At 39.0% G+C, this 12405-nt stretch overlaps 1 protein-coding gene across 1 annotated transcript; it reads left to right on the top strand.

The window, feature by feature from the left end:
* Positions 1-255: 255 nt before the first annotated feature.
* On the top strand, positions 256-1242 carry LOC131253914 (chitinase 2-like). The gene has a single exon (XM_058255022.1). It carries the CDS (start codon positions 274-276, stop codon positions 1186-1188), a length of 915 nt encoding a protein of 304 aa, XP_058111005.1. The 5' UTR covers positions 256-273; the 3' UTR covers positions 1189-1242.
* Positions 1243-12405: the final 11163 nt, after the last annotated feature.

Genomic DNA, 12405 nt, shown 5'->3' with positions numbered 1-12405 from the left:
TGCCTCCACTACAACTTTCTGACAGTCCAACTTCAAGGTACCCAAAAATGTGTGTCCCATCTTGATTTTTGTTAGATATCATCTGAACGGTGGACCCAATGTTATGAACGGCTCGGATGTCCATGCTATGAATCAGATACATACAAGTGCCGCGTGTGGACAACACCGTGACGGGCCACGAAGCCTCGAAAATTTCCAACCAATCCTGTATAAATCAATATCCTCAATTTCCCTGCAAACACAACTTACACAAGACAGGCACATTTCTCTGCAATGGTTTCCACCTTTCTCCTTTCCTTTCTCATCCTCTCTCAAGCTCTCCTCCTCACTCTCTCACCATCCCAAGCAGCCCCAAATTCCAAGCTCTTCCGTGAATACATCGGCGCCGAATTCAAAAACATCAAGTTCTCCGACGTCCCCATAAATCCGTCCGTCGATTTCCACTTCCTTCTCTCCTTCGCTATCGACTACACCACAGATTCTCCCTCCCCAACCAACGGAAAATTCAACATCTTCTGGGACTCCGATAACCTTAGCCCCTCCCAAGTCCATTCGATCAAAGCCAACCATCCGAACGTGAAGGTGGGCCTTAGTCTAGGAGGTGATAGCGTGGGGTCCGGCAAAGCTTTCTTCACCCCGTCTTCAGTAGACACTTGGGTCGGCAATGCAGTTTCGTCGCTCACCGAAATCATAAAACAGTATGGCTTGGATGGTATTGACATCGATTATGAACACTTCAAGGCCGACCCCAACACATTTGCAGAGTGCATCGGACGGCTTGTGACGACTCTCAAACGAAATGGGGTAATCTCATTTGCATCGATAGCACCTTTCGATGACGAGACAGTTCAAAGCCATTACTTAGCTTTGTGGAGGAAATACGGGAAATTTATAGACTATGTTAACTTCCAATTCTATGCGTACGATAAGGGGACCACTGTATCGCAATTTTTGGACTACTTCAATACCCAAAGCTCTAATTATGCGGGCGGTAAGGTTCTAGTGAGTTTTAGTACCGATGGGACTAGTGGCGGATTGTCTCCGGAACAGGGTTTCTTCACTGCATGTAGTAGGCTAAGGAGCCAGGGCAAGCTTCATGGGATTTTTGTATGGTCCGCCGACGATTCGAAGGGGAATGGTTTCCGTCATGAGCAGCGATCGCAGGCCTTGTTGGCGGGTGGACAATGATTGTTTTCCTTCTTCTTGTACTTGTTTTAATACTACATGAATAAATCAAGATGTCTTGATGAAGAGTGTGTGTCTTTGTGCTTGGAAGAGCGTGGAAATTGGTAGGCAAGGATGATGAACCGTCCGAGTTGACTCGGTCCTAGTTAACTCAAAATCAGACGAGTCCAATCAGATTCAGCATCGTGAATCGGGATTGAGAATAGAGGGTGACTCAGTCCAACTCGGCTGAGTCTCGACTCGACTTAGGACGGATGAGTCGGTCCGCGTCGCCGATTCAAGGAATCCATTTTCGGGACCACGTCTTGGTAATCATAGATGTCAAGAAGGTCATTCCCTATGACTACGAGCATTGTCCTGCTATCTAGAATTAGGTCAGGGAAGCATCACCATCGACGTGGTAACAGCCTGGATCATCAAATCATGGGCCCACTCGTGTGTACTGGGCGCTTTGGTGTAAATCAGCAACCTTTTTATTAAGGACTTTGACTGTGCACTAGTGCTATTATGCTCCATCCACAACAGGCCCATGATTTGGAGGGCATGAATTTGTTATCTGGTGCGGTCATAAAGAGTAGAGAATTCACACAGTTGCTAACTCAGATTTCAGGGGAAGCAGGTTACCAAGGGCTGTGCATTGAGCCGAGTCTAGTCGAGGTGGGCCAAGCTTCGTCCATGCTCTCCTCGAGCTCAAACTTAAGCTCGGTCTCGAGCTTACCATTCGAGCTTGGCTTGTTTGTCAAACCTTTCCACTCGAGCTTGAGGCGAGCTAGTGGATTGAGTCGAATTGAGCTTACATTGAGTCGAGTCGAGCCTGCTCCCAACCCAACTCAACTCAACCCAACACCTAACCCGCACTCAACTCAACCCAGCAACCCGACCCAATCGATACCCGACTCAACTTAGCCACCCGAACCAACTAATCCAACCCATACTTGACCCAACTCCTAAATCAAATATTCAATTAATAATATATATACAATATTAGATAGTGCTATAGAAGTACCTTATTGTTGTTGGGGGGGGGGGGGGAGAGAGAGAGAGAGAGGCTGAGTGTAGGCGGTACGACTGAGACGAGTAGGGCAGACGCCGAGTCGAGCTAGGGGGAGTGGCCAAGTGGGGAGAGAGAGAGAGAGAGAGAGAGAGAGAGAGAGAGAGAGAGAGAGAGAGTGTGTGTGTGTGTGTGTACAGCTCGGGCACAAGAGAGGGAGAGAGAGGAGCTCAGGCATGTTAGGTTGGGTAAGGGAATGGTAAGAAAGGGACGGACAGATAAAGTAAAGTTTAAGTTTTATATTTCCTATTGCTAGTCTCTATTGTATGTGTTGTGGTTGCAGAAACTAGTGCTAAAGTGCATACTTTCAAACCCAAAATGCATCACTGGTCTTGAAAGCATCATCATCTGAGCAAGTATAGATCCTAGTAGAGTCAAATTGGTGTTGTACTAAAATTCAGCAATCCAACCAAATATAGAAGAAATTACCAAAGTGGGTTTGATTCTATTTTAATTCATGATGTCAAGAAAACTGCAAATTGGCTCCGTGCATGTATAATTTTCAAACAGAACCCTGTATACATATACTCTTCACATGATCATCAGCTGGTTGTAGTCTATTAATGGATTGCCATTATATATTTGTATGTTTTTGCTTTTACAGGTACTGCCAAATGAGTGTTCCAACAACTCAGTTTGGAAATGAGTGTTACCTGATGGCTGGCCTCCGTGGTTTTTGGTCCCGTGTTCTTGATAGACAGAGAGTCCATATTCAATACTGAGGCCCACTAGATGGACAGTCCAAGCCATCCTTTTATGGCTCTTGAAGCTGCTGCTTGCATATGTAAACCTTATTACGATAACTTCTTCTGTAATGATGCTTTTTAGCTCATGGTTTTGCATATGATAGTGTTTGCCTAGCTCCATTTCAAGTTGAATAATGAAATTTCTTGCTCAATATTTTCTATTTGCTTTGTTTTGTAGGGATTTTCAGAATAAATTATCTTTAATTATTACGGGCACTCTTGATCCTCATGCAAATGTCACCATCATGTAAGCTTTTATTCACATATGCACTAGCATCATTGTATAGTATCATGAACTAAAAGTAAACTCTATCAAGTTGTTTGAATATTAGATTGATAGGCCTTTATTGGACACTTAAAATGAAAATATCGATGGTCTTATTTCAGAATTTAAGTATCTATGAATGGGAGGTTAGGATTATACAACCAATTTGGCTTTTGGAGTGAGCACATTTTCTTTATTTAGCATTGTGGACAGATTAAACCCGAAGGTAGCCCAACAATGGCTGGACAGGCAGACAACTCCGATTTCTGTTTTTTTTTTTTTATTTTGTTCACGACTGATTGAGATCAGCAATATGAATCACCTGTCTCATGTATCCTTTACCAATCATGTTGGCATACAAAAGAAGAAACCATCAAGTATCAAAGGGTTAGTTAAGAAAAACCAGCTCAAGATTAAAGCTTCCAAGTTGATTGCTAGACCACTAGCCTTTCCTGTCTGTAGCATTCTCAAGAATCAAACAGAAGAAACATATGATGGGAATGTACTTATGCCATGTTATAGCAGTCTGGTGAGGAGAACCAATGTAGAAGAAACATCAAAACATGGATGTAAGACTATTTTTCATGATTATTTGTTTTCTATTTGTTAAATGATGTCAAGAACATGATGCTTAAAGCTAGAAAGTGATTATAGGCTGATTTCTTTTACATGGAAGAGTGCCATGAGGAACGTTATGTAAATTCTTCTAACACATTTCTACATCAACAGAAGATCATCCTAGGCCCCAGTATCTATCATGAGTTCTAGACTTCTGGTGGTGATGATTAACTAATAAATGAATTTTATGATTCTTCCAAAATCCAAATCAGTCCATTTTTTATTTTTTATTTTTTGTCTTAACTGCATGAAATATTTTTAAGGGCATTGAACTACCAATGTATTTGAAGGGAACAATGTTCCAATGTAGAATACACCAAGAGAGATGGTAGTTTCATGATACTAAATATGACGGTAATATTGTTCATGCATGATGGTTGATAAACAATATAGGGCGATTTGGTTTTACTTGGGTCAATGTGTCGATTGTCTTTGTGCATGCATTTCACAACTCATTAGAGTGTCAAGTTTGCATATCTTCGTTCAAATTCTATTGAACTTTTATCCATCAAGTGAACTGACAAATCATAGGTTGAGCGAAATCTTAATTTAGCTGAAATGGTTGATCTATTCTGTTTCCACAAATTTAGTTGGTACTACTATACCCATATTAGTTGGTATTCTGAATAGTTAGATGTTTATTTTGTCTTTGATTGTTGTAGATTTTGTTTGTTCAGAATTAAGAAGATTAGTGTATGCCCCTAAGTATTGTTTCTTTTTTTATGTCGTCTTGTCATCGTCTTTCTCTATAATTTAGTTCTTCAGTTTCGAGGCATAGCTTTTTCATATAACTACATTGTTTGTATGATGAAATTGATTTTCAGCCATGTGCAGCAAGCTTTCGAATTAAAGAGAAGCTGAGAATAGGGTGTTAGTTGATGGCAAATTGATAACCAGTAGAGGCCCAGGGACATCCATGCAGTTCTCGCTCGCGATTGTTGAGAAGCTATTCGTCTGCAAGAAGGCATTGGATCTTGCTGTCAATGAGATATTTAAATAGACAGATAACTATTATGTTAGTATTGTGCTTTTGTGAATGAATCAAAATGATTGTGTTTAATTGAATGAATGAACGATTGTGTATTTGATTGAACGAATTAATGATTTAGTCATGAAGTATTTATCTGTATTAGCTTATATGAGTTAATCTATCAGAGCATGTACTACAATGGTAAGAGGTACCATTATTATATTTTCTTTTTTAAAAAAATAAAAATAGGCAGTAACTATGGCTATTAACCGTGGCCCTTTATCTATAAACCATAGTTGTTGCTAACTTCAGCCTATTGCTATGGCTCTCATTCTACTTTTAGCTACAAATATAATCCGTAGCTGTATGTACTTTGGATTTAATCTGTAGCAATTTTTTATGGCTACGGATTTAATCCGTAGCTATAGCTTTAAGACCTATGGCTACGATCATGCTACGGATGATAACCGTAGCTATTTAGCTATGGCTTTTATCTATAGCCTTTGCCCCATTTTTGATAGTATCGAGTTGAGCCAAGGTCAGGCTTCGAGCTGAGTTAAGTTCGAGTCAAGTGGAGTCAAGATCCACTATGATCGTACTTGGCTCGTTTTCAAAACGAGCTAGGTCATATGAAGCTCGGCTTGCCTTGATTCGTCGTTCGGGCCAAGTCAAGCCGATCTAGATTGAGTCGAGCCAAGCAAGCTTATCAAGCTAGCTTGGCCTGTGTACAACCCTAAGGTTGCCTTAGGTTGCGGATTTGTTACTGACGAGTTGAGTAGATACCGAAGTGATGTCACCAAAGTCTGTGGGGCCGACTATGATGTATGTATTGTATGCACACTATCCATCCATATGGAGAGATCATTTTAGGGCATGAACCAAAGAATGCGAGCTCAAGTAACCCAACCACATGAAACAGTGGGGACAGTGCATCCATCGATGGAACCTTTCTAGGGCTCACCATGATGCTTATTTGAGATCTGATGAATTGATGAAGGGAAAAAACAAATATCAGTTGCCTGCAAAAAAAAAATAAAAATTAATGGTAGGTGTTTGATCCCCCACTTGTTTTTTTTGGTGGGGTCAACTTGAGATTTGGATATGCCTCATTTTCTGGCTCATGCCCAAAAATGATCTCTCCAAATAGATGGACGGTGTGGATGTAACACATATATCATGGTGGTCTCACATAACTTGGTGACTTCACTTCTGGAGTGTAACTCGGTACCAACTATGTCAGTAGCCAATTCGTCCAATTTTATTGGACCAAGTGCTGCTGTCAAAGATAGGATAATCTAATCAAACAACTCTAGATATGAGTGGCTCATAGCCATCAAATTCCTCTGCATGGGTCACCAGTCAATCTGCATCCCATTTTACCATTTTAAGGGGATAGATTGTGAGTTTCGCTGCAACTAACAACACATGTAGTGTACCAAATGGGCTGGCAAGTCCAAGGCAGGCTGTGGTCCAGTCCGCTTGCGGGCCTTGTTAGGGTTAGACATTTAGATCCGTTGATCAATCTGGGCCCTAACTCCTAAAGACTGAGGAGCGACGAGGCCCAGCCCAACTACACTGATATTAATTTGCGTTTGGATTTGTTTTGGGAGCTGTCTGGATTCAGGCTCAGACCTTTGTCCAATGAACTTTGCATTGCACTAGGTCCAGCTGCCCCCCGCCCTTTGACTCCACCAGGTTGGACAAGGTCTTACCCGAAGTGAGGATGTCAATGGCAGGGCCCGCCGGTGATGACTTTGGGCTCAGTCAAAAGTCCATCCATCAGGTCTGGTCAACACCTTCAGGCACATACGGCAGAACTCCTGTCCAAGATCTGGGTTTATATAGTGGGTTCAGGTTGGGCCAGCCAAGGCCATGATAGAACTTATTCATAAAAGTAATATAAATCTCATAACATTTTCGATTTAGTGGATAATCGCCAATTAAAGGGAGACATTTTCTCCATCTTTGTTATAGCTAGCTAGATAATGTCAGAGGTAGGCAATCACCTTATCACATGTAGAATTTGCATGCCACAGTAGGTTGGGGTTAGAAAACTCCCTCAGAGCCAAGACCCATGTGGTCTAGGGTTTGGGCCTGACCTGGTTCCTCTGGGCAAATATCAGTGCGCCCACCTTCACTTGGCAGCTTTAAAAAGTTTGCCAAGCCCGGAGTTCATCTACACGCCAGTTCATGCGCAAATGCCGCAAATGTGTTTGCTATCCAAGCCATCCACCAGTTGGGCTTCATTGTGTAGATTAAACTGCCTAATAATCAGGTGAAACTGCTCATCAAAGAGGCCACCATATAGTAACTGCCAAAGGACTTAGACGAGGGTGTAAATGGGCTCAATTGTGGTGAGTGTGGGCTAGAAAATCTCCACATTGAACAACATTCAAACCCAGTCCTAGGCGCCCACACTCTTAGAGAGATAGCTTAGGCCATTGAGATATCATGTCATAGCTTTTACATGCCTCGTCTGATAAGCGGTCTATGATTTAAATTATTTTTTGGAAGGTAAGCAGAAAATTTTTATTACAAGGAAAAAGTAGTTTCAAGTCCAAAACCCTCCCAAAAATTAGTGGAAACATGAGCTGACAATGCGTGGTCAGGCAGGAGCCTGCCTACAATTTCTGTGGGATGAACAACTTTGTGTGCTTGAAAATCCACAACATCCATTAGATGCACCATCTAATGTTTGCCCTTGACCCGAACATCTCACACTAATTAATCCAAAACTCAGTGGGTCTAAGTGTTGGAAACAATAAAAAATCATGTCTAATACCTCTAATGCATGTGGTGTGGCCCAATTAACTTTGGGTACATTGTGATTTTTGGAAAGTCCATTCAGCCTAGCTAGTCGCGTCATATGAGCAGATTGGATGGAAAAAAATAACTCACAATAAGCCGCGTATACTAACTCTTCCTGAAGGTGTGACTGAATTTTCAGCTGACCTACTTTTTATTTCCAGGGTTAGCATGAGGTAAAACACTTTATGGACCAGGTGGATCTCATGCACGTTGTCCCCTGGTTAGTATTAGGCACCTGATGTAGGACATGGCATGGGTCCATTTCTAACATGGGTAGATCAAAAGAAGGTGAGTCATAAATAAATCAGCCATAACTTTTGATCCAAGTATTGTTATAAGATGCACAACTAATCAAATCTAAAGATTAACAACCCCAACTGCATGACAATGATATAGTAATAACTTGGTGAGACCGAGGTCGAATATGTAGGGAATCAGGAATACAATTTAAAACTACCCTCACAATAAAGGTTGGTCTAATTTTAATCTAGTGAAATAAAAAGAGTTTTAAAATCAATAAAAATAAACGACTAAGGATCCAAAAATTCACTCATAACAATCACAATATCTCATTCATTGATTCAATATATGATTTAATTGGAATTGAAGTCCTATAATATACAATAGAAAGATAATTTGGTTAAACGAATCATAAAACTAATAAGAATATGAATTCGATTGAACGATCATCACATGAAGCACTTGAATCTCAATCGCATGGAATCAAAAGAGTCTAGACAACCCTTAGGTGACAATAGATCAATCAATTATATACATTGTATCCTTCTCTAATCCAAGTTAAACAATCGTTAAATAAAAACATTCATTATACCCAGAGTGCATAACAAATTTAGAAATAAACAATCAAAGACTCTAAAGTAACTCCAAAACAAATCAATTTACTATCATCATTCAAATCAATGTTATTGAATCAAATTAAAAAAAATATATTATAATTGAACTACAAGCTTCATCCCTTAGCCTTACCTAAGAGATTAGCCTAACATGGCTATGATCTCAAAAGAAAAATAAAAGAAAAACTAAAAAAACAAACTAGATGATACATTGACATTGAAATTTTTGCTACCACATGTAAATTTTATACTCTTTGGACACATTAAGATAATAAAATGAAAAATTTTAAAGAGGTTCACAGATTTTTATCACATTGAATTAGTCTCTCAGTTGCAGCGGAATTTCTTTAGTATTCATCTAAAGTCTATTTCTCCCTTATGTCGCACCAAACTCTTCCTCAATGGCACCGAATATGGTTTCAATTAAACTATATGTCGAGCCGAATTATCTCTAAAAATCAATATTTCTTGCTGAACTGTTTTGTGCACATTCGGTCGGACTGAACTAACCTCCTGTGGAATCAAATAGTCTGTTATTTCTTTTAATGTACTTATTTTTCCCTATTTTTTCATCATTTTTACTTGGTTTTCTTTAATCTTTGGCACTTGAAATATTAAATAATGTCTTACAAATCTCCAACGCTTCCTTCATCATTCTTTTGAGCTCTAATTCCTACATTTAAGTACGTATTATTCTTTAAGTTAAAAATTATCTTGCATGAAGAAGACATATATAATTATATCGAATTAACACTTAAATGTTAGGAAAGCTAATATAATTGAGAGGATAAATATATAATATTTAAGCTTTATTACACTCCTAACCAACATTTTGCTAGTCCCAAGCAAACTATGCAGAAGATATTTCAAAGCTAATTGAATAAATTTTAATAAACTCAAATAATTCTTAAAACAATACAGATTATAGAAATTTAAAATTGTTTAATGTAGAGCATTATTTTCACCTAAACTCTAACACTTGGTAATTATCTTAGTCAAGTTCAAAGCATTAATCATATAATTATAAAAATTATAACATTGAGTTCCATGAGTGCATAGTGAAATCTAAACTTAACATATTCAAAGGTTCAATTCTTTACTTTTATGATAACATTGATAATCAAAAGAGTACAAAGGATAAGCAAAGCCTAAACTAAAACTTTCCATATAGTTTAACATTCTACTCATCCAACTTTTGATTTTGATTTTTATTTTCTTTGGTTTGGTTTTTTATTTTTTGTTTTATTTTTTGGTTTTTTGTTTTTTATTTTTATTATTTTTTTTTTTTACATTAAAGGTTTTTATGCTATTTTTAATCTTTTTCTTCTTTTCTTTTTATAATATTCTTTTATGGAACTTTTTTCAATAGGTAGTCCTTTTTTACAATAACTATTTTCTTAGCTGAGTATACCTTTTTTCTCTCTCATTTTTTTCCAATTCTCACTTGAACAGGATGGACAAATTCCCCAGCTTCGGTTCCTATCATTCTTAATAATCATCAAGTTAACAATACAATTTCAAACTTTGACTTTAATGTGTAAATTAGATGTGACATGTGAAATCATGATTCAATCAATGTTTAAAACTCCCAATTAAAAAATTAATAACTTCAAACTTAACTTTAAAATCTAATAAATAATTAGAATTCATGTTTAAAAAATCATCAACATTAAGTATCTTACCATTGTAATCTCTGAATTAATTTTTGTAACGTCCCAGAAAAATCCGTACAAAGACCCGAGTACGACCTCAGGCGGAACAACCCAAGGACCACACCCAGTTGTATAATTTAGACGAGATTTAGATAAAATGTTAGGTAATCGGTGGATTAAGCTTGGGCCACCATTTTCACAAATGGGGAGACCTAAAACCATAAGTACCACTGACCCAATGCCATCTTAAGACCTAAGAGAAATCCCAAGGGCCTGTCGCTCTCGGGAGTACATTGAAACTCTGTAACGGACTTAGACCATACATCGGAGGTTCAATGCCCTTAAAATTATTGGACAATGTCCGTCCTACTGGGCTTGACAACCATTGTGGGAATTAAGCCCAAATCGTGTCCAGAAACGGCCAACTTGAGCCGTGAGTTAAGAGTGTGAGAAATGCGAATATCATTAGAAAACGAACTGAAACTTAAGTGAATTGGGCCGTTCGCTCTCATGCAAATTTGAAGAATTCGGACCGTTTGTTTGTGATCAAACTTCACCCATGGGGAAAGGAAATTTCCTTGCACCTGTCCATATAACCGTGGCCCCGGTTGGACACGTATGATCGTTGATCTAACACAGGCTCTCCACGGTCGATTGGCTTATCCGATCGTGCTGAAATCATGTCCTAGCATGGATCCATTGTCTGGGAGTGTACCCTATAACGTAGATGAGTCATGGGCCTCCCTATGAGCTCTATTTGTCAGAAACGGCCGTTCACAGGCTATAAACAATATATAAGGTGGCCCAGGGGCCATTTGCACCACACCTGAGGTTATAAATAGCTCCCAACTCACCCCCTCTCTCCCATATACGAATTTCCTAAACCCTAGAGAGAGAGAGAGAGAGAGAGAGAAGAAAAGAGAAAATAGAGAAGATGAAGTTTAGGAGATCGGTGCAGGAAACCTTCTCCCATAAATCCACATGCCTAATCAACAACCCTTTATGCTACCAAACCTCTTTCGACTACAATTTCAGGTGAGAAATACCAACTTTAATATCGATAGTTTTTCGTCAACCTAACTAACCCGTTTCATCATTTAGCTGCCCGATGTTTCATTTTTGGAAACGTAGAATTTGGATCAAGTCCGAGTCGAGCGTACTAACGAAAGGCGCGGACTATAAACGCTTAGGTTACAGTTTATCAGTGCTTTCATGTCAGCTAATAATTTATGCTTACCTTGATTGCTATCGTATTGTCTTAGATACGTCGATTTTTGTATGAGATACACCTATGAACTGTGATAAGTAAATGATGCAACCTATGTATTTGTTGAAATGTTTAAATGAGAAATCGAAAATGATTAGTGCTTGCCATGAATAATAATTTAGGATTCATCATTGTCATATGCATATAAATCTCTCTGTATAAAGAATTGATAAAACATATGTTGTAACTAACATAGTCTATGTGTTTGATAAATTGTCTAAATGAGAAATTGTTGATGATTTGTATTTACTACGAGTATTAAGATAGGATTTTTATTGTTTTATGCATATGTATAATTTCCTCTATCTAATCAATCGATAAAATGCAAGTTGTAGTTAACATGGTCTATGTGTTTGATGAAATGCCCAAATGAGAAACCCACATGGATTGTTTGTTGAATGCTGGGATAAATATTACAAGTGGTTGTTAGTAGCATTTGGATAGGATTAAGCCTACAAATGTAGTCCGGGCAATTGGTAAACTTCCATATTTGGGTGGCCTAATTAGTCTTGCCACCTTGGGTAAACTTGATGAATACGAGTCGTACGATGACTGCCGTCAGTGGCTAGGCCACGAGAGGGTGCTTATGTGTTCCATGTCGATTAAGTCAACGTGCGCCCGTAACAATCAAGCTTGCCTAACAAACCGGTTGACCTATTGCGTGTTTACCATGTATGGATGCGATTGTTGAATTTAAAGTACCCCTCACCAATGTAGAGACCCATCTTTAACCATGGTACCACGATCCGGAAGACTCGTGAGCTGGGCATGGTGGTATGGGACATCGTATTCGTGCTGTCAGCTTACGCCGGGGTAAGGAGCTCCGCGTAGTGACCATGAGCACCACTTCTTACAACTTGTCTATCGTATGCATTTCTCTAGGAGTGACGAACCTAGATGGATCCAAAACATAGGAGTAGGACCACCGTGGTTGTCCGATGCCCAACGTTCAATTTCGGTCCATATAAAAAAAGGGAGGTACCCTAGCT

Source organism: Magnolia sinica, chromosome 8 (genome assembly GCF_029962835.1).
Source record: "Magnolia sinica isolate HGM2019 chromosome 8, MsV1, whole genome shotgun sequence".
Classification (NCBI taxonomy): Eukaryota; Viridiplantae; Streptophyta; class Magnoliopsida; order Magnoliales; family Magnoliaceae; genus Magnolia; species Magnolia sinica.
The sequence above is the reverse complement of the archived record's forward strand: the minus strand, read 5'-3'. Positions and strand labels throughout refer to the sequence as shown.

Coding starts and splice junctions, on each gene's coding strand:
- LOC131253914 (XM_058255022.1), top strand. CDS start 274: ATGGTTTCCACCTTTCTCCTTTCCTTTCTCATCCTCTCTCAAGCTCTC.